The following is a 22,856-nucleotide window of genomic DNA, read 5'->3' on the forward strand; positions in this document are numbered from 1 at the left end:
GGCCTCAAGATAGTCGTCCAAATGAAACCGTACAAAAACCAAACTAGCACAACCTAAACGCTAAAGGCTCCTGCTGCCTACCAGAGAACCTCTGAGAACAGAGAATCAGGACAGGAACTCTTACCTTCTGGACAACCAAGAACACAGAATGTGTCTGACCAAAAACCTCTAAAGACTCACTACAGCCAAGATAAAGACACAACTCAGGTGCACCAAATCCACTAATCACTGCACACATTAGCACCATGTGCTAACTGTGGCTAAAGAACCTCATTTACCAAGACAACTATCTGGTACAAAGCCCTAAAACACACCAAGAAACACATTAAAGACGATTTTACTGCTGGAAGCTGCAAGCCAACGCCTAAAGCACAAACTAAAGCAATGGAGCCAAACCCGGTTCACTGGTGAAGAGAAGCAGAGGAAACGTTTGTCTGCAGCTAAATAAAGCAGGAAGACAGTGAGCTGCTCAGGTGTTCCTGATAACACTGAGCTGCTCAGGTGTTCCTGATAACACCAAGCAGCCACCTGGACAGCCAATAGGAACACAGTTTACTGGAAGTCCAGAGGGCTGGCTTAGTGAAGGAAATTTAGTTTAAAGTTGAAGCAGAAAGTTAACAAAGAAAGTTGAAAACCACCTTCTGATACCTGAAATTTCTGAGTTTTCACACAAAGAACACCTGAACATGTCAAACTGGTTCCATAGTAGAACCCTCATTGTAAAAATGTCATAGTATGGTGTGTTGCTCAAAAAACATTATGACCCGGCTGTTTAGGGTCGCCGAGGAGCAACACAAAAACAGGACGAACGCCGGTTTCCAACCTTATATGTAATATTTAATCATGACATCATGACAACGGATTGCGTTCAAAATTCTATCATCGCGAGAAAGTGTTCTTTCGCGATAATTGCCATTGAAAGCAGGGAATTCTCGCGAGTGTTGCAGTGAGTGGGCCTCTCCAAGAAGGTGTGCTTCATGGCGGTTACGGAGACTGCGGTAAATAAATTCCTTCATAAAGAGACATAATAACCTTTTCTAGCTATAGTGTTTGTTGCGTAGGTAATAGGCGGCGTCTGATGGAATTGATGTGGAGCGAGTAATCTGTAAAACAACAGTGTTTCGGAGTGGGGAAAATGCAGCTTACTTCCCGCGCCATAGTAATGAATGGCTAACATTAGCTAATATGAGCTAGCACCGTAGGCAACGTTATTGTTAGCTGAATATAAAACCAGGCCTCGCTAATTATTTTGTGCTTCTAGTAGCGATTGCACAGTTAATGTTATCGAGATGTTGCAGACATAGAGTGTAGGTAATTCACAGATCGACTTTGGCTTAACATTTAATCGGCTACGGCTTAACATTAGTCCGTTACTGCTACTTTACCGAGCTACCGTATGTGAGGGTGAGAACGGTCGTTAGCATTAATGCGCGTCACGCTAACGTTAGCCGAGTAACATCTGCGGAACGACGGGCAGGCTACGTGCAGGTTTCAATGTAAAATGATGCTCGCTGCCTGTTTTTTTTATTGTTAGTCTGAAGGCATTTTTTATTTCCCCTAGAATTTGTTGAATTGTTAAAGCTTCCCCATCAGTGCTCTTCCCCTTGGGGGCTTTCCTGCCTCAGTCTGGTGGACCCAGCCATTAGCGGGTTGCGTAGGTAAGGAGTTCGTCCGGTACCACCTGGTTTAAATCAGGGTGTATGTCCTGTATATGGTGGCATATTTAATGGTAACCTGTGCTGACTTCTGCTTGCAATGCAGGATTGTTTTTACTGGGAAAATGTAGTTAAAGATATATAAAGGCAGGTGTTTGTGCTCCCCATTCTTGTTTCTCGTTTTTTGCATAAAAATGCTTATTTCTGACTTGCAGGGAGGTGCAGCTCTGACGATGGAGAATGGACAGAGCACGGGCTCCAAGCTTGGCCTGCCGCCTCTCACCCCAGAGCAGCAGGAGGCACTTCAGAGGGTAGGAAACTCATACAGTATTTGATTGAATGTCAAAAATAAATGAGCCCATTTTTTACATCAGCTTAAGTACATGGGTTGCAGTAAGCTTTCTGCAAGAGCTCCTAAATGCCCTGTATACAAGAAACCTTGCTTCCATAATTGAGTAGTGAATTGAAGATACCTGATCGTTCCTGGTTAAAGATCTTACGTGGCCATGCATGGATATTATACTGTTTTTATCTAGCTTTTTGTTTGTATGCATGCCCATTACAAATATGGAAAGTGGAAAAAGTAACTGCAACGTAGTGGGGAGGGAGAAATAGGTCAATAAACATAGTGATACTTCCCCATGTTAAAAATGATGTCTTTTGAATTCTGCCTGAAGCTAATACATTAAAAATTAATAAAACTTACTCCCAAAATATTGCCACAGTGCACGCATACATGAATATGCTCGGGTAATCTTCTTGCATGCATACCTTAGTACTGATACAAAGTCTGTTGCAGTGAAGGTGTTGTATCAAATGTGCATTCATTTCAGGATTTGAAATCAAATGTACTTGTTCTCCTTTTCCAGGCAAAGAAGTATGCCATGGAACAAAGCATTAAGAGTGTGTTGGTGAAGCAGACCATTGCCCATCAGCAACAACAGCTCACCAACTTGCAGGTGAGATGTGTAAAACTGTTTGGTACTCTGCCAGACAAAAAAGTGTTTTTAATGCGTCACCAGTGTGTCTTGATTCTAGACAGAGTATCTTAGCCTTTTCATGCTTCAGTAATTCAGTCGTCTTTAGTTTCAGAAGTCGGTTTTGGATTAGCTCTTTGGGAAGTCTTACTCCCTTCTTCCACACGCTGTGAGAAAGAACACGTGTAGACCATGTGCCCTTGCTTTTGCCTCTGCTCTTTTTCAGATGGAGAAGATCGTCATGAAGGCTTTGGTTATCTTGTTAAATGCTTTGCACTTTTAAAGGGGACTTGGTTATGTTTATTGCTTTGTGGTGATTTGTAATTTAGACAGGGGAGGTAAATCCTCAAACTGTATGTTGTTTAGAGGGAGGGTCTGAATATGGTGTTAGCCTAACCGCTTTTGTCTATCTAGCAAAGCAATGACCTTTTTGAAAAAGCAAAGCTAAGGGATATCTAACCTACTTTTCAGCACTTTTTTCATCTTTACTGTCTTTCAGATGGCAGCAGTGACAATGGGCTTTGGAGATCCTCTCTCACCTTTACAATCGGTCAATAGATTATTAAATTTTTTTTTCTGTGCGCATTCCCAATGAAAAAGGACTGTTACCCTTCTTTTACTGGTTGCATTGGCAACAATCCCTGCCTTTTTATCTAACCAAAGAATGCATATTTTGTAAGAAAACATGGCTTTCTACAGCTAGCGTACCTGGGACCATGTCTGCAATCCCGTGTGAGATGAATGACTGTTGTTAACCGTCAAAGCACTTATTTTCTTGAGTTGAATGGGATAATTTCCTTTAGTATTTTTAATAAGAAGATAGTAAAGGCTTTTTAGCTGTTCACAGGCTTTTAAAGGATTTCCTAAGGGGTTTTTAAATGTGAGAAAAGTCACGTCTTTGAAAAATATGCATTTGCTCCTTTTAAGAAACAGAAAACTCTTGGCATGGGACAAAAGAGGGATAGCAATCCCTTTAATGGACCAAAATGAGAGAACTGTTGGGACAGGGATCTTTTTGGCCATCTCAAAGTCAAGTTTTTTTTCTGTGAATGAACAAGTCATCTCCCCCCCATGTTATGAATTAGGAAATTGTTCCTTTTTGTTGGTGATACAGTAGAACTAGCAGAAACAGACTGACTTAAAGGCATCAGTAAAACACAGCAACTTTTGGTGATTAAACCATCCCTCACCTTTAGACTTGAGAAGAATGTTTGAAATGCTTTCATCAGGACTTTGTATGGATTTCGTTTGAACTCCACGATTACTTTTGTTACCTTACTTGCATCCCTGGACTACAGGTCAGTTACTGAAGCCAAATATTTGTGAGGGCTGTGCATGTCAATCACTTCAGTGTGTTTTCCTCCATATGTCTGTTCAATAGTAACAGAATAGAGGCCATATTGTAATTATCACTGATGACATCAGTGTTTTTAACAGTTTTATATGTTAGTATTTTTTTTCTCCACAAAGTTCTGTCCATTAATACAGTATCCCATTATTACCCTATTTACCTGTCCAGACCCCCAAACTTGGCCTCTAGCATTTCTTGGGGAAAGCAAGCACAGTACAAATACACATTTATTATTTGTGTGTGTGTGTGTGTGTATATATCTACATTTCTTTTACTCTCTAATGCTTATTATGTGTTGTTTTCCCTGGTTGGCAGGTGGCAGCTCAGCGGCAACGTGCACTAGCGATCATGTGTCGGGTGTATGTGGGCTCCATATACTATGAGCTTGGTGAGGACACCATCAGACAGGCCTTTGCCCCGTTCGGCCCAATCAAGAGCATTGACATGTCTTGGGATTCGGTTACAATGAAGCACAAGGTTAGTATCATTTGAGCGTCGAATTTCATTATCTCACCTTAATTTAATATCGAATTAAAGATTAGAAAAAAGGCTACCCAATTATGTAGTTCTCACAGATGTTGTGTTATTCTTGAATTTTGTCTGGCTGTGCAGGGGTTTGCCTTTGTGGAGTATGATGTGCCAGAGGCTGCACAGCTGGCTCTGGAGCAGATGAACTCAGTCATGTTGGGGGGGCGGAACATTAAGGTAAGTTGTCTGGACATATGAGTATCTCTCAAGGTCTTAAGAACAGGTGGAAACAATGTAACATCCTTTTTTTATAGCCTTGTCTTTTTTTTGGTATCATTTGATTAACCTGTGTTTTTCTTCAATTCACTGCTAAGTTGTTGCATAAATGAGTTGTGAAATTGCTCAAGTGTTTTTTCAATGTGCTAAAGTATGTATAAAACACTAAATTCTTTCTTTCGTTTGCTTGTCTGTTTCCAGGTGCGTTGTATGTGTGGGTGTGTGTTTTGCTTGCTGTCCGTCTGTGTTGTGCTTCCATGATGTCATCAAGACTTGTTTTAGTGACCAATTCCAGCTGGATGCCCAGCGGCACCTGACGTCGCTCTGTTTCCTTGGTGTGCTGATGATGGGCTGCGCCTGGTTGGTGTTGCTTGGCCGCCCCATCTGTAGTACAGATCCCAGTCCCACTTAGATACTCGTCTTACGTAGGGAGCTCAGTTCTTTTGGAAGAGAGGAAACTGTCAGTGTGTGTAGCCACAGCACAAAACATTTGATGCGTTCCCCTTTCGGTGTAGCCACCAGCTCAGCAAGTCACACTGAGCATGAATTTGGTATTTGGGAATAAAGCTGTATTTTCCTCATTTGACAGTATTGTACATGAAGTGTAAATGTAGTGATATTTGGTGTGACATACACTGTTTTGTACTAAAGCAGTGAGAGCTGAGATTGATCAGTGGCCAGATTCATGTTAAATAAGAAGTGCTAACCTACTTTCTGCAGTCAGATAAATTTGCCAAAATTGAGAGAACTCTGAAAAATCTAAGTATTGTGCCCACTTTAATGTTCTTGTACTGAAATTATTTAAATGATTTCTCGTCCCTGATGCCTCTTCCTGTCTGGAACATTTTAGTGTTTTCTATCTGATATCCAGGATGACAGCGATTAGATAATAGTTCTTTTTCAGATCTCAGAAGCACTCTATCAGATCTTTAAGAAATGTAGTCATGATTGGTACTGGTCAGAAGACAGCATGACTGTAGGAGGCGAGTGGCTTTGACTGAACCCGGTGGCTGCCGAAAGTCAGCGCTGCAGGGACATAGAGCTTTGCGGTAGTGCGTTCTCGGATAACGATAAAACCCCCTTACTCAGTAGCCCTGCTGGTGTGATCTGTGCTATAGGTTGGGCGGCCAAGTAACATCGGTCAGGCGCAACCCATCATTGACCAACTGGCAGAGGAGGCGCGCGCCTTTAACCGGATCTACGTGGCGTCTGTCCACCCTGACCTGTCAGATGATGACATCAAGAGTGTGTTTGAGGCCTTTGGAAGGATCAAGTCTTGCACGTTAGCCAGAGACCCCACCACAGGGCGACACAGAGGCTTTGGCTTCATCGGTGAGCTCAGGGGTCCTCATTCGCTCGTGCTCTTGTGTTGCCGTCGCTCTGCTACTAATTGCTATTTTCATTCCCCTACAGAGTATGAAAAGCCTCAGTCAGCCCTGGACGCTGTGTCTTCTATGAACCTCTTTGACCTGGGGGGTCAGTACCTGCGGGTGGGCAAAGCAGTGACTCCGCCCATGCCCTTACTGACCCCCACGACCCCAGGTGGTCTGCCGCCTGCTGCAGCTGTGGCAGCAGCGGCAGCCACCGCTAAGATAACGGCCCAGGCAAGTATGAATCCCTTCCAAAGGGATTTAATGGCCTTCCAGGTAAATATAACCCAGAACTAGCTAGATATGACACCAGCACAGATAATATAGACATAGACTTTTTACTAAGGTGACTGGGAGAAGGCCAGTTTTGTAGAGATCCTATAAAATGAGTAGTTGCCTTGACACAGTGGAAGTTTAGCAGCCCTGAAATTAGGAATATTTTGGCCATAATCTATTTTTATCCAGTTTGTTGTGTTCTAAACACAAAGAAAGATTTATTTCCTTTTGTACTGTGTACTTCATAAAGTAATATGATTTATTAAAGCTCCTCCCATTCACTGATTGAATGTAAAGGATATGAGCTTTTTTTCTTAGTGCAGACAAATTGACAGCTGTCTTTCAGTGTGAATAGTCAGTGATTATTCAGCTGTGCTCTTAGTGGAATGTGTTATAATTAGAAAGTTTTTAATGTTACTGCTATATATTTGTGGCTTGCTAATAATAGTCAGGGATTTTGTTAGGTGATTAGGTTGAGCTCACTCTTTGTCATGCTGTGTGATCGTTGACTGTGCTGCCTTGTGCTGTGTTCTGTGTGTTTCCCTTACCTAATGTCTTCGGCCCCCCTCTCTTAAGGAGGCTGTAGCCGGCGCATCAGTCTTGGGGGCGTTAGCTGCGCCCCAACTTCTTGGTCAGCAAATGGGAATACCTCAGGCTGTTATGGCTGCCCAGGCACCAGGGGTCATCACAGGTATGTACCAAAACATGAGCGAGTACTGAGTTTTAGGCAGGATTTTAATCTTAATTGTGCTTTGTAGCGTTACTTAAAACTTACATATAATAATCCCTAATGTATTTGACCCACCGTGACAAAACAGATATGCCAGAATTTAGAAACATAGTGTGTTAACCCCCAATATGTGAATGACTTACAGTTCTCTACCTAAGGGTTATCTGTTGGCCTAATGTTACAAAAGTATCATACAGACCTGGAAAAAAAAATCAAGACTGGGTTTATACTTGCCCTCCATTAAGTTGTAGGAGTTTGATTTGATCTGCGCCCCTGTTACTTGAACTTACAACTCCTCGAAGAATGGATTAGGTGGTTAAAATTGGAAGGGGACGTTAAATTGTTCAGCTGACGCAACCTGACATCTCTGAAGGCAGATGAGAATTGCAAAACGCTTTACAATGGATCACAATACAGTATTTCTCCCATTTGTTTGGTGCAGCTGTCTGATGATTATAATCTTAATAGTCATGGCACATCATTAAAGGAGATGAAATCATCAAAATGTCTTTCATGCAGTATAAAAAGTTATAATGCAATAAATTATATAATAAAGAAAAAAGTAGATTTTTTGTTATTGTTGTACATAGAATTGACAAAAAAAGTTAATCAACATGTAAAAACAAAATCAGATTTCCACCAGATGTCATCAATGTTTTAACAAGTGGTGACTATTTATGATAGGTATTGTACTAGTTATGTTCTTGTTTTGTTTGCATACTTGTTTCCTATCTGCTCTGTGTAAACATGGCCTTCACTTCAGCATAGTTCAGTCAAAAACTTGTCAATTTTTGTCACTTGACTGTTAGTCGCAGATGAGTTAACGGTTACAGTAAGGGAATGCGGAATTCTTTCTTTTTTTTTTTTTTTACAGAATCTGGTTATATCAAATAGTTTATGTTTAGCAAATTTTTAAAAGATACATGTAAAATATAGTGATGTTGATTAAACATTGTGATTTTAAGCTTAAATTTGGTTAAATTTTTGCCACAAATGAGCTCAGCTGAAAATGCAGCGTTTCTATTTATACTCTTTCTGTCTGATAAATGTTGTAATTTTGGCTATTTTATTTGAAAGGAAACATGCCTTTCAGAGTGTTTAGAAATGGCAATTGCTCTGTTATTGATCACTAATTTTCTTAAAGCCAATATGTTGCACTGTCAGTGTCACTCATTACATGTCTGCCTTCCCTGAAAAGGTGTGACTCCGGTGCGTCCTCCCATACCAGTGCTTCCCCAGGTTGGTCTTGTGAACCCCGTGCTCGCATCGCCGCCAGTCCTGTCTAGTCAAGCAGGTGGCTCCAGCCAACAAGAGAAGAAAGAGGAGAAGGAGGAGATGCTTCTGGACGGCACAGGGCAGGAGATGTTGAGCGACCAGGAGCACATGAGCATCTCGGGCAGCAGCGCCAGACATATGGTGATGCAGAAATTGCTCAGAAAATCAGAGGTGACACATGGGATTGTGGTGATTTGCAGCTTTTATTTACTCCTTTTTATTGTAAAAAAAATCATTTGTACTCATTGAATTCTGCTCCCCTCCAGTCCACGGTGATGGTTCTTCGAAATATGGTCGGACCAGAAGACATTGATGACGACCTAGAAGGCGAGGTGACGGAGGAATGCGGGAAGTTCGGCTCCGTCAACAGAGTCATCATATACCAGGAAAAGCAGGGAGAGGAGGAGGATGCAGATATCATTGTCAAAATCTTTGTAGAGTTTTCCATGGCCTCCGAGATGAACAAAGCGATCCAGGCGCTCAATGACCGCTGGTTCGGGGGTCGCAAAGTTGTCGCAGAAGTGTATGACCAAGATCGTTTCAACAGCAGTGACCTCTCTGCATGAAGTTTCTGAAACGGTTCACCAGCGCCCATCCCCATACCTGTCGCCCATTTCAGCCACAGTCACTGCAGCTAAAGATGTGGGCCTCTGAAACTTGTAATTATATTTTTATTTTGTTCTTTTTTAAAAAACATTGCTGTTGATATTCATGTTGAAAGCTCCACTTGGGGGGGGGGGGGTATTCATGATAATATTTCTGTGTCCAATTATTTTTTTTTTTTGCTTTGTGCTCTGTGAAGACTCCCTGTTGGTGCAAGTTTAAAAAATATTTTGTAATCCGATCTTGTACAACATATAGGTTCTCCTGCTTTAGCTCCTTTTTGTTTTTCTTTCATGAAATTGCCGGGACATGTAAACACTTGTTTCTTTCTACAATTAAAGGTTATTGTTTGTCCACAAAATGTGTGAAGCAAATTATTTATGAACAGCTTTGAAGGCAGAATCGTTTTGAAGTATTTGTAAGCTCTAACAGGCTTGTGTTCTGATTGTAGATCATAAATATAGTAAACATACTTCAGAATCAGAAATACTTTATTGACTATAATAAAGTACATTAGCACTTGTTGACCTCCAGTATTTTTAAATATTAATGCAGTTGTGTTTTAAATACACCTTGTGGTATAATAACTTGAACTGGAGCAGAGATATACCTTCTTTATGGATTTTGCTTGCAGAAAAAACTTATGTGGCTCAGTCATTGGTGGTGAAAAGTTTTCCTACAACCACATAATGAAAGATTTCACTGTATGTGTTAAATATTTCCTTGATTAGAAACATGATTGCTAAATATGTCCTAAAACAGTAAGAGTTATCGAAGTCAGTAGGATCTGATCTGGATCTATATGGTTTTATAATTTTATCACTCGAGTTGGAAAACCACATAATGGTACAGTCCATTTCTGTTTACTTAGTAGTAAGAAAGTTAGCTTGGGTGGTGTAGCACGAGGTGTAACTCGCAGAAATGTAAACTGTAGTAGTGTTACTCATACTTTTTCTATAATATTGAAGGAATTTACTAGTATAATGCTGGAAAAGTTCGAAGCTAACAGCTAAACGTCGCTAGGTGGAGTCAGACAGCAACTTGTGGCCTCTGCTACAGAGGCGCAAAGCGGCGGTGCTCCAGCTCAGACCTAGCCCAGCCCCCCACACGCCAAACCGGCCTGCCTCGGCTCAACAGGGGAGGTAAGCGCGGCTGTTGCTGAAGCTCCTGCTCTCGCCACTAGCATTTTTCACCAATGTCGACCTAAAAGAAGAGCCACCGGTCACTTTCGGCGGCGTATTTTGGGATACTGCTTCTGCACACAGTTTGCCGGTGTTTACTACAGATTTCATTGTACCAACGTTAGCTAACGGCTGCTTGGCACAAAGGCACCTACTAGCCGATGTCGGCTAACTGAAACTAGCTCTTCCCGTGAGGACATCCTACCGTACTCGGGTTAATCTCTGCTGACTCGCTGCGTGTGATGTGCTAGTTGTTTTGTGTTAGCCGTTTACTTATAACTCAAGTCAAGTGGTTCTGTTTGCAGTCGCCACTCATGACTACGGCAGTTAAAGCAGCGTTTCTGCATAGCTGGCTTGTTGGCTGCATGTTTTCCAGCTAGCCGCGGCACAGCTTCGGTTCTGGGGATGGTGGCGGTAGCAAAACAAGCTAACGCTCCTCCGTCTGTGTGAAGAAGTGAGCGCAAGAAGTGAGGAAACATCGGAGCCAAGTGGGAGTTCTCGATTTGGTGTATGTTAATTGTAAATCCGGGCTGGATGACGCTACGACGGACCTGACAATCATTGAACACGACTCAGCTGAAACTGGGAATATCGCTAACAGATTGGAGGGATTATTTTTGTGTCTCTAAGTGGATTTCGGCCTCCTGTTCGGGATCGTCGTGGGAACACAGTCAGTGTTTTGACATTGAGTGAGCCCGAAAAATATCCTCTCCCCAGCGACCTTCCCCCCTGCTTCACCCTCCGATGCGGAGATTTCAGTAGCACCGGCAACCAAATCCCCCACGGCGGCCGGACATGCTGAAGTGTATCCCCCTGTGGCGCTGCAACCGCCACGTCGAGTCGGTGGACAAGCGGCATTGCAACTTGCAGACGGTCCCTGATGAAATATTCCGCTACAGTCGCAGCCTGGAGGAGCTTCTCCTTGATGCCAACCAACTCAAAGAGCTACCAAAGGTACGCCGAGAATATTTCCTCTGTGTCAGTCAGCAAATGGGTGTCAGCCCCCTGAATGAAGCGTCCGCGAGGACTTGTGTGAATGTTAGTCTGGGTATAACTGCAAAAATCACCGTGCACCACTTACTCAGTTCCTCAAAGTTGGGTTGTGTTTACTGCTTCTAAAGCAGAGGTCACTTGGCAGATGACATAAGCAGAAAAGCAGCTTGCATCACCTGCCCAGATACTTCCTTACCTGAGCTGCATTCCTTCTTGCTTTGAGTTTATTCTGCCCTGCAAGTGCGGCAACGACATCAGGCAGATTTGTTTTGCACACATTTAAGCCTACAGAAACTGCTTCAAATTTGACTCATGGTGTTACAACTATGTAGTGCTGTGCATCTATGCATGATTGTGTTTTTCAAACTTGATTAGCTTTGAGTAAATGAAAAATAGTGGAAGGAAATGGATCAGGATGATGACATGTTGTTATGTTTAGAGGGACTAACCCATACTGAAACAGCTGGGACACACCATGTTGCATGTAGTAATGGCATCAATGGCCATTTGGACTGGAGGCAATGTGGGAAGGCATGTGCGGAATGACTCGCAAAGCTGTCCCCACCCACACTCCCACTTGAAATATGACAAAAGTTCATTCTGCACAGCCGAGTTTATTTTAAGGGGACCTGGATTGTTGTTGGTCTGTTTTCCTGCAGCTCACCAGACTTGTGGGACACAACGCTCGCTCGATTTTCTACTTTTTTCATTTGGTTTAAGGCATTGTTCATTGCTAGCACAAGGCACTGGTTGTGATTGGGATCTAGAGGGGAGTTTGTATGAATAGACTGGTCAGTAGTAGACATTGTCAGTCTCTCACATTTCATAGCTTGGTGGTGAAAGGGACAAGTGGCACATTCACTAATGAAGATTGTTAACAACTCAAGGTCACCAGAGGTTGAAGTGTTGGGACAGGACTGCCTGTTACCCTTCTGGGAATCATATACAATAGAGCATTTTTTCTTTGGCCTGAGATGCACACAACTTCTATTTCTCAGTGTTTTGACAAATATAGTTTCTACTCAAAAAGTGCCAAAATCTGAAGCCAACAAAGTCATGCTATAGTCTACAGCCACCCAGAAAGGTTGTGGTTTCTTTTTTCTCACATGCTTCAGTGCTTGTTTTTAAGATCCTCCCCTCCTTTGTTAGCCTGATGAAAGATAATTACGCAGGGGTCACAGACATGGCTGTAGGTTTTCTCACACATGGACAGAGAGCAACTGAAGACACACATTCAATGAATTTTGATTGTTCACCTAATCTTATATGTTAATAATTGGAAACTGAGGCCTGCTCTGCCTGATGAGCCTCACCAGCAGGCAACGATTTTCCTCGACTTCATACCTGTCAGACATCCACAGTGTACCTGGTCTCTGTAACACAGAGTGACGGATACACCCAAATACTTGCGCACAGACAGCTAACTGAGACAGTCTCTCCGTGTGGTGCTGGCTTCAACCAGGAGACATAAATGCGTGGTGACAGAATGTCTCGTGTGGTTGCGGTGAATGCGTAGCGTGCAGACACAAAGCATATGTGCCCTCTGTGGTCCTCAGAGTCAGCGGGGCTTCAGCGACGAAGCAGTGTGAGAGGTCAGGCCCATACAGGATTGGAAACGAGGGCACTGACTGTAGCATGAATGGCATTATCATTATGAGCCCACAACTATGAGCCTGAATGCCTCCATGCATTCGTGTGCCCCTTCCCCTGTCACTATGTATTCGAGTCAGGGATGAGTCTGTGGATTTACTCGTCAATCTTTGGCTATTTTTAGATGTCAGTCTAACATCCCAGTTAGTTTTTGCTCATCAGTTCATGTGCGAGGCAGCTTTATATGATGGACAGTCTGGACATTTTGGCATGCTTATTGGCTGCGTCACTATTTACAACATATGCATAGATGCAGCTCAGAGGTGACACCTTCACAAATTGTTGCATTTTTTAAAGGGTGGGCTAAATATCGTCATGGGCCACATTGACTAGCAACCAGAGCAGTCAGGAAGGACTGTTTTGTTGTGACATGTTGAAATAATTAAAAGACGCAATTACATAATCAGCACAGCCATTAAATTCTTTCAAACATGGTAGACTGCTTACTGTTTTCTATTTAATAATGAACAATAAAGCCGTCACAAGTTGTAGCAGTAATTAGTGCGTGATGCTTGGGATGGATGGGTCAGGATTGTATTGGTGGGGGTTTAACATAGTGAACAGATGGAGATTTAGATGTCCTGACAGTTTCTTAAGTTTGCTGTGACTCACCCCCACCGCACTACTTACGCTCTTTGCAGTAATGATGTCTCCATTTGCCACATCAAGTGCATTTTAAGTTTGTAAAAAGAAAATTAAACAAATGTTTTTGTCTGATGTAGGGCACAGACTTATCCAGGCAGTAGATACTACACCAAATAGTGGTAGCATGTGCAAGTGTGACTTATGTGTGTGCACTGGGTTTAGAGAACCTTTTAAGTAGGCAGCTGGTCAGGAATTCCCCGCATGCCCATACATCCTTAGCTGTTCATGCTGCATCGCGGCTCTGTTTTCTCATTGCACAAAAACTAATCTCAGACAGTGCTTAATGGGCCTTTTGTTTTGCTCTAGGGTTTTTTATTTTGTGAGTTTCCATGTAGCCATTCTTATCTTCCTGTTACCAAAGCTGTAATGCAGAAAGCATTGATCTCTTTTATGCATTGTCTTTTTTGGTTTACTGCAAATTCTTTGAAAAGTTCTTGTTTTCCAGTGTTTTCAGCAGGCAAGTTTGCGCTCAAGTGATCTGAATGTCTTTTTGCTGCTTTGATAGTCTAGCCCTGCCTCAAAGATCATGTTGAGGAAGAGGGAATTATCTTTTTAGCCATTCTCAAGTCCCATGACGGGTTACAAAGAAGTCCATTCATCAGTCTGATTGGCCCCCCTCCATATCCAGTGTCATAGCTCTTCGTGTTTCCTGTGTTTCCTAGCTTTGACCAGGCTTACTTTAAGTCTGCGAGCATATCATGACTCAAATGATCATTTTAAAGTTTTTTTGTGGGTCAGTTGCACCGGCTTAAAAACAAAAGGAGGTCCCTTTTCAGAGTAACCAGATGGGCTGCAGGTGCAGAAGGCATTTGCCCAAATAGAAGCTCTAAAACATGTGCGTTACCCAGCATATCTATTTGTTCTGACTTTTCCATTGTTGAACGAGGGAATGAATCCCTGATGGGTGTGTTTCCACATCAGGCTTTGTGAAACAGGTTTTATGCATGCTGGGTATTCTTACCTAATGGAGCCTGTGAGGTGCAGTTGAATGTTTTTTGCCTTAAGACGGGCCAGAAATATGACAGCTGTTTGTAATCTAATAAGCGGCTAACTCAGTTGCCTTTCATTGTTATCAGTGGCTACATGACTGCTTTATTGAGTTTCCAATCTTTTTGTTATGCCCCTGATTTCACAGAATTGTAGGGTTTTGTTTAAAATAGGAAAATGAGATGTGTAGATAATTTGTTGTTTTTGAATAAAGAGGAAGTATGAGTCCATGATAAATAGGAAGGATGACTGCGCAGTCTTTTTAATCCTCAGCTGTCACCAGCGCCCTCAGTGTGTGTGTGTGTGTGTGCACGCTAACAGATCTGTGGCTAAAGGGCAGATTAGGGCTTCACCCGGCCATGAAAACGCCCCTTAGCACCACAGTTATGACCCCTGCATACAAGCCAGTGTGCCTCAGTGTACACTTCTTTTGGGATCTGCTTTTGGGCCTCTTTTCAAAGATATAAATGCTCTGATAAAAATCTGAGTGCTTTTCTCTCGAGTCCCCTGTGTGTGTTTGGCTTCGGGTCAAGTAAAACCCAAATTGGCCGCTTCACTTAGCTCTGACTGAATGTGAGTTGCTCTACCATTGTTTACCCAAGCTTGACTATATAAGAGTATTATGCCTTTGTTATATATGGAAAAATGGTTGTGAACTGTCTGATTTGAGAATAAACATTGCTAAACCCATCTGCTTTATAGTTTATAATACAGATATGATAAAAGGATTTATTGTCGAAAGTTTGGTGCTCACAAGAGAAAGTTTGGTGTCCTAATCTAGGACATGTACACTTCACCGTGTCCTCACGGTGTACTGTTGTGTTCTGCAGTCTGTCTCCACTCCCTGAGTTTCCAGTTAACTATACAGGAGAGCCTGGCTTGTTTCTCCCTAGCGACTTGCTGAACTAGGCTAGGACCAAAGATAAATTGCACCTGCCAGTGGCCTCTCTGCGGTAAAACCACATCGCTCCTCTGGCTCTTCTGCTCTTCCTGCTTTGGTAACACATGTTGAATCCAGCGATGCTATTGTCTAAAAAAAGGTGTAATTCAGCCTCTATCGTAAGATAGCTTGTGTGAATGTTTGTCTTCATGTGTCAAGTCAGACTATAAGACTTCCTCAGTTTGTAATTGTAACCTCCACTAAGATCGTGTGAATCCACAAATAAAGTTTTGTAATCACCCCATTGACCTCCTTAAAAATTAAAAGGGAGAACAAGATCCAGAGCCAGTAAGTCTATGAAGAAACAGCAATGTGAGAGGACCGTTTCTTTTTGATGCAAGAGCACATTCAGCAGGTTTCTTTGTCTGAACTGATGACCAGCTGGTCTCACATCCTGCCTGCCTCCCCCCCCCAATCTGGTGGGACAGAGGAGTAATGGGAGGTACATGTGTGTGTGTCTGTGAGTGAGGGAGAGAGTGAGTATATAGTGGTGATGGGGGTGTGTTTTTATTCCGGAGATGGATTAAGAGGAGAAAGGGGGCCTCTGGCACCTCCACAGGAGGAAGTGATCTGGGAGTTGAGCTGAGCTCCACTGATCCTGAGTCCTCTGGGATGCTGGCGTTGGGGCCGTGCATCCATCCATGAAAAGTGTCTGACATGCAGTGTCAGATGGGAAAGAAGCAGTCAGAGATGTGGTCACAGACATAATAACCAGTCCTGTGGAGACTTCTGCATGGTGTGTATTGGATCTATCTCTATCAGACTGTCATAGACACATACAGCCTCCTTCCCACTCTTTCATTTTGAGAAATCTTGCATTTTTTTCTGAGTCTGTCAGTGTTAGAAATTTTTGACTAAGTAATAACAAACGTACAGTACAAAAGATTTCAATGCTATGAGACATACATAAAAGCAACCATCTCTTCTATTATTTTCTGTAAATCTACACTATGGTTGTGTTAAAGTGAATGTAGATGTGCTGTTCTTCATCTTTTTATGCTGTTGATCTATTTCTTAGTCTCAGAGGCTTTTTTTGGCTCTACTTCATGCATCTCTTTTACAATAAATCAAAAATTCTGGTGATTAAGTAGTAGTTTCTAGTCATTTCTCGAAACAAAATACCAAATGTTCGCTGTTTCCAGCTGTGTTTGCTGCTTTTGCTGCTTTTCTCTGTTTCATATCATTGTAAATTGAATTCTTTCAGGGTTGGACTGTGGACGAGATGAGCAGTTTGAATGGCTTGGGGACCTATCTTGAGAACCTGACATTACTTACAATAAATTAAGAAAAACTAATTAAAGTAGGCAGATTAATTGATAAGAGAAATGATCAGTGCTTTCAAGTCTACTTGCGAAGAAACTCTCTACAGCATACAGTCCCCTTATTATAATGTTCAGGGTCCAAGCCTGTTTGTTTCTGATGACTGTCATCACAGTAGCACAGTGTTCGTCAAACGATCCCCTGCCTCCAGTGTGATTTGGACACTGCTCTGTATGCCGTTGAGTCTCACAACTCTCCCATGCACTCTGGCCTTGGTTTCAAGCCTCAAAGGTAAACACAGAGGCAAAGCTCCAGTGAATAATTGATGGCTATGGTGGCAGTGGCAGCTGTTTGGAATAGGGGAGAGTCTGTGGCTGCAGAAGCACTGTGATAGGAGGGGAGATCTGTTTGCTACAGGGATCAAATACACACAGACAAGATGTGCAAGGTGACGCCATTTTCTCTTTTTTTGTCCCACTGTATCTATATGTTGATTTCATCCTCTCAGCAGCCAGTGTTTAGAAATGTCAAAGCCTAAGGGCTCAGGCCTGCTGGTATCCAGGAGCAGGGAGTGGCACTCTAAAATCCTTGTTATCAATACTCATGAACTGAAATCAGAAACAAGAGACAAACTTTTTGTTGAGCAAAGCAGCAAGTTTTATTTTCCATCTCGGCTGATCAAAATCATTTTTGGGGATACAAGTAATATGCAGGTTATATTCTTAATCAGTGGATGATTTGTTGAGTCTAGAAACTGTCAGAAAACTATCGAAAGTTTTAAGTCAAATGTAAAATCTTCACTCTTTTCCTGAATCAACAATGCATCACATCCGAGAATAATTGATTTACTGTACAAAAAGGCAAAGAAACACAGCAAATCCTCAAAAAAGAAGTTGGAATTAGTTAATGCAATTCTGAGAATGGCTATCTGTTTTTGGATGTTTTAAATTGATAAATGATAAGAAAGTGTTAAGTACAGAAATATCTTTAAATCTGAAAACCATTAGAGCCTGAAATAAACTAGATTTTTCGGGAATATAAACTTGATAATCTTTATATGTATAAGCATACTAAATGTTGCAATTATACAGAAAAGAGAAAAGGAAATAAAGCAAGCAGCCATTCTGCTTTAAAAGCAATGTGATGACACCTTTTTTCATTTACCCCAAGCATCTTTGCTGCATTATGTTCTGTGATAAGCCAATACTGATCAACTGATAACCACTTTTAAGCCTTTAAAGCCATGTTGCTACATAGTTGTTTGTTTACCAACTAGCAACACAGTTTAGGTTATCCTGTGCCAGATGTGAATATTTCATGAATAAGCCGCCTAAAGTTTTGTTTTGGCCACAGACTCAAAAAAAGATCGCTGTCACTGATGAACATGTGAAATTGTGAGTGGTTAAATGCAGCAGTGACATTTCTTTAGGGCTGGATGATGTTTCTGAACCTTTTGATCATACAGGAGCTCAGGAACCACGCGCAGTCACACAAATGGCCCTTTGAGGCTAATCTGTCAGGGTGCCGATGTCCCTGTGGGGGAATAGGTCACCCAGGATGGTATTAAAACCAACCACAAACAAATGCTGCCCTTTATCTGCTGGCCACACACAATCATTGAAGGCCTCTATCTATCTCTCTGAAACCTGATAGCTGTCACATCCTCAGCCTAGTGTACTTTCTGTACCAGCGGTTTTTGATGGGTCACTCTCTTACCTTTAGCTCTTTTATCTCCATCCAGTTAAGTTTTTACAGCTAAAGATACCTGCTAGTTATATAGAAAGAAGCAGTGTTTTACCTCTTCATGCGGGCTGCTTGTAATGGCAGCAGTAACGGAAATTGGAGTTTAACCACTTCATCTACACAGCAGCTACCACAACAGAGCAGCTCTGCTTTTATATGATGTTTCGAAACAGGTGGTCAGGCCAGAATGGCTTTCTGTCTGCGCTAGTCTTAGTGGCAGAGCTGCTTCAGGACGCATACAAGGCCGTGGTTTGTTTTTTCTGTCAGGCAACTTAGGCAGTCAGTCAGTCAGCGTCTCCATTTTGGGCCCGTCTGATTTGTTGACGCCTGTGTTTTTCTTGTTGATTCCTTTCTGTTGGGAGCGTCTCTGTGAACAGGAAGTGGAAATAATCAAGTGAGCCGTGGAATGCCCTGTTTTTGTGAGAACATCTCCACTCTGGACCTTGTTTTGTAGAGCAAGTGGAGAACCTCTAAGTCCAGACTTGATAACGGCACATTTGATGTTCACTATTGGCGCAGCAGCGTTTCTGTTTTGTTCCCTGCCTCTCCCTCCTTCGCTATCTCTGTCGTATACAGATGCTCACTGGTCGTGTTTTCTGATAAGGGATGTAAAGCAGTTAGTTTCTTATAATCCTACGAGATGTGGCACCAAACCGTGAAGGAATGTTAAGCTTAAGATCTCAAGACTGATCTTAAAGGAACACAGGAATACACATGTGGCTGCAGCGCTGTTTCCTACAACCATGGCAGTGGCAACATCACTTGAATACTCCTCATTTGACTCACCATCTCACTGTGTGTCATCTACACTGGGCTCCAGAGTGCAAACATTTGGTTCCATTTGGGGAATATTTTTCGCCAACCCAAATTTTGATTGATGGTTGTCTCTAAACTATGTGGTGCTTTTCTGAATAGCAGGAATGCTTGTGCTTCATAGTAGAAGCATCCTAACTGCTGAAATGTCACAGCTGAAACAAAAGCTGCATGTGTGCTCTAAAAGTACAGAACAAGAGACTAGTGAATTTATGCTTATAGAAATCAAACTATCTGCATGTAGCCATCCATATGATTTGTACACTTTCTAAAACAAAGCTGTTTCAGTGGTTGTGTGTATAATATTTACCTGCTTACTGTGGAATAACAGGGTGAGCTCAGGGTTTAGCATTTCCTGACCACTGCAGCTATCATTTATTGAGTAATCATTTACAACTTATCTAAATTGTTGTGTTGTCTGCTTCTGACTTCCTTATTGATCACACTATTGATTTGGCCTGCCATTAGCCAGTATCACTTGACGTTACTGAGCCATGTTTGTCTTTATATGCAAGGAAACAGCTGTGTTGCTGTTTGATTAATATATATTTTTGCTGCAGCTCAGGTGCATTTGCAGAGGTAATTAATTTAATCATCATTGTTTTATGAGCGTATTTTACAGCCTGTGTACCAGGAGTCTAACGCTCCTCCGATACATCAACTACTACACCTTATTTGTTTACAATTTACAGTTTGATGTGGCTTTAATCCGATTTTTCTCCATATACCCGAACATTTTTCCTGTAAAAGACAGTTTTTGTTGCCTTAATCGATATAGTAAGTTACACAAGTGAGCGAAAGTACAAACATTTTATGCATTTTAGATGTAACATCCTTTTAAAGGGTGAATAGGTCGATTGGTTTCTTTTTTTTTTAGAATCGTCATGCTTTGTTGCAGATCTGTCTTCACTCGCTTGTGCTGTGATTTTGCCAGAGAGTTGTTATTGTTATCAGTTTTCGCTTATATTATTTATCTGTAATGTACCCTGCTGATTTGATGCGAAGAACAAAGTCTTATTATTAATTATGGAAGCTAAATGATGATTTTGAAACATTTATAGAGTGGAAATGAATGCAATTTTCCATCAGCTTCAACTGAAGTAGAGCCAAGTGAAATAAAGTCAGTTCCAAACATTAAACAAAGAGGAATAACCATGATCAAAGTATTTAAGCAGTTCCAGTACTGATGGATGTGCTGGAATCTGGAATTATTCACCCCAAGCAACACAGCTGCATAAAAGCACAGAGAAAACACTGAAACAGTCTCCAGGCAAGTACTTTCAAGTGTAAGAGCGGCTTGGCCCACCTGTGTGGAAGTGGTCTGAAGTTTTCAAAAGTGTGGGGACTTGGAATTTAACAATGAGGCATGGTCATGGTTGGTTAATTGGTTTTTAAGCAAGCATAATACACCGCAGACTGAATGTGTCGGTTGTGCCACATGACCAGTTGCAGGCCTCTAATAGAGAGGTGCTGATGGGTGAATGTTTGTGTGTAGGACGGGGAGAATGGATGTGAGAGGTCAATAGAAGCACAGCAGGGTTCTTTGGAGACAACAAAGCAGTATGCACGCATGTGTGTGTCATGCTCATGCCAGCAATGAATAACAAACGAAGCTGTTACAGGTCTGTAGAAAAGAGATGGCAGCAGTTTGCGTCTGTTTGTGTGCATGCAAGTGTGCACGTCAGCAGGCCCCCAAGCACACATCTTTTCATTTCTAATGCAACAAGAATGCCCCCTTTTTTCTTCTCTTTGAATATTTAAAGCAGTTACCCATTTACTGAAGCTTTTCCTTGGGTTGATCTGGTCACAAAACAGTGCAACAGCCAAATCTGATGACTGATTCAGCAAGTGTTAATAGGCATGGCATTGTTTACAGTAAAAGGTCAGTTATTTTAACTTGAGGAATTGCAACATTTCACAATACAACTCTTTGTGTTCACTTTAACTGCCTTCTTCTCTCTGAGGGTGACTTTCTAATAATATTTCTTCAGTCACTGTTTTGTAAGAGTTCAGACAAACTTCATAAAAATCTTTTCTAAGCTCATGCAGCTTTACAAAAAATATTACCCTTTTGAACTCAGAGTTACATGTCTCCACACAGTTTATTGTAAGCTTGAATCTTTTTTTTTTCCCCTGTTTTCATACACTTCATTCTAAAGGCACTTTAGGCAACTTTGCCTCAGATTTCTCTTAATAAATTTTTTCTGTAAGTCTGAAGCATTTGGGAGTAAGTGAGTGGTTTGGTTTTCTCTGTGTAATTAATTTGCTGTAGCTGTGTTTGCACTACAGCACGTGACATCCAAGGAAATGCAGGCATGCCTGGAATCTCCAGGAGTTTGCCCTGCCCTTTGGAAGCTTTACTCACTCCTCTCTCCCTCTCACACACACATACACACTTGAACTTACTCATTTCACATTCCTGTAGGAAAAGCCCCCACACACAGACACTTTACGTAGCACCGAAGCTTGCCTGATACACACAGCTTGCTTCAGCTGAATTCTGTAGCTAATCAAGCTTAATTTTGAGCTGCTCTTGTTAAATATGAGCCTCCTCATTCTAATGGTGTTTTAATTAAGCTAGTTCATGTTCTTCTGGGACTGTTAACACAGTTGGGGATACTGGGAAAGAACTCAGCTGAAAAAGAGATGAAAAATTAATTTTAGCTCATTTTGCAGATACAGGCTTTACTGTATTGATTTTAAGATGTACACTGACTTTGCTGTCAGATTAGGATCCAACTGATAATTTGACTTGGCTGATATATGGGCTGATAATAGTTTATAGCAGATATATCGATATATGCTGCCAGAAAAATAGGAAGGAAGTGCAGCACAGAAAATTTGTTTTTAAAATGGTTAGAAACTATACTGCTATTACATAATTTGACCTCTGACTTAAAATGCACGACCCCAGAAAGTGTTATTCTGGCAATAATGCCAAAATTTTTCTTCACCATAGTACCTTACTTTCTTGGTTCTGGGTTGACACTTTGCTGTTCTTTTCATTTGTTACTCATGAGTGTATATTTCCTATTATGTACAACAGACTACAGGAGAAATGGTGGGACACAATGCAGTATTTGTGTTGCAGTATTTCCACTAAAAGTCCCCTGTACTTTTAGATCCAGTGACTGATGTCTAAGAACTTTCAAGGAATTAAAGGTCCCTTGAGGCGTTTGTTATCTGCATTTCCACTCTGGTTTAAAGCCCCATGTTTCAAAAAATGATGGCTATTTTATTCTGTTATATTTGCATGCAACAATAGAGAATGATATTACAAAAAAACACAATTGTAAGGTGGGCCTTTCCAATGCAGTATCACTGTCTTTCGAGCATAACTGTAGGGCTGCCCCCAAATCCAAATTTTATCAGGTTCGGCTGTTTTGACCTCTGCTTTTAGGCTTTGTGTCTTTACTCTAATCTTTCTCCCTCGCTTCCCACAACACTGGACCTACGTCACATACAGTTAACCCACAATACCACCTTACCTAAAGGTAAACACTTTACTGGTAACAAGAGTGTCACAACTTCAGGTTTCAGCTTCACTCATCAGTCAACTACAAGTACAACGCATGTCATCACATGGATAAATGCATGCTCAACTCGAAGAATCTGAGTCGAATCAGAGCGCTTTGACTGAAGCTTTGAAGTATCAACTTTCAC

General features: G+C 41.7%; 2 protein-coding genes across 27 annotated transcripts in view; both read left to right on the forward strand.

The window, feature by feature from the left end:
- The first annotated feature begins 879 nt into the window (after positions 1-879).
- On the forward strand, positions 880-9,342 carry LOC111582554 (poly(U)-binding-splicing factor PUF60). 6 transcript variants are annotated; one of them, XM_023291283.3, is made up of 12 exons: positions 938-998; positions 1,562-1,658; positions 1,871-1,966; positions 2,525-2,614; positions 3,132-3,182; positions 4,299-4,460; positions 4,596-4,688; positions 5,846-6,059; positions 6,141-6,373; positions 6,950-7,064; positions 8,302-8,549; positions 8,645-9,342. In XM_023291283.3, exons 3-12 carry the CDS (start codon positions 1,889-1,891, stop codon positions 8,942-8,944), a joined length of 1,584 nt encoding a protein of 527 aa, XP_023147051.1. In that variant the 5' UTR covers positions 938-998; positions 1,562-1,658; positions 1,871-1,888; the 3' UTR covers positions 8,945-9,342. The 6 variants fall into 6 exon arrangements, with proteins under 6 accessions (XP_023147050.1, XP_023147049.1, XP_023147053.1 ...); XM_023291282.3 differs by lacking the exon at positions 1,562-1,658 and having other exon boundaries at positions 880-998; positions 8,302-8,519; XM_023291281.3 differs by lacking the exon at positions 1,562-1,658 and having other exon boundaries at positions 886-998.
- A 742-nt stretch (positions 9,343-10,084) lies between these two features.
- Positions 10,085-22,856, forward strand: part of scrib (scribble planar cell polarity protein) — a 74,839-nt gene continuing 62,067 nt past the window's right edge. For 18 of the 21 annotated variants that reach the window (XM_055007225.1, XM_055007231.1, XM_055007236.1 and 15 more), the window contains exon 1: positions 10,085-11,116. In XM_055007225.1, the coding sequence (XP_054863200.1) occupies positions 10,958-11,116 (159 nt within the window). In that variant the 5' untranslated portion in view covers positions 10,085-10,957. The remainder of the gene's footprint in view (positions 11,117-22,856) is intronic. The other 3 variants (XM_055007243.1, XM_055007244.1, XM_055007246.1) reach the window with 2 other exon arrangements.

This window comes from Amphiprion ocellaris, chromosome 22 (genome assembly GCF_022539595.1).
Source record: "Amphiprion ocellaris isolate individual 3 ecotype Okinawa chromosome 22, ASM2253959v1, whole genome shotgun sequence".
Taxonomy (NCBI): domain Eukaryota; kingdom Metazoa; phylum Chordata; class Actinopteri; family Pomacentridae; genus Amphiprion; species Amphiprion ocellaris.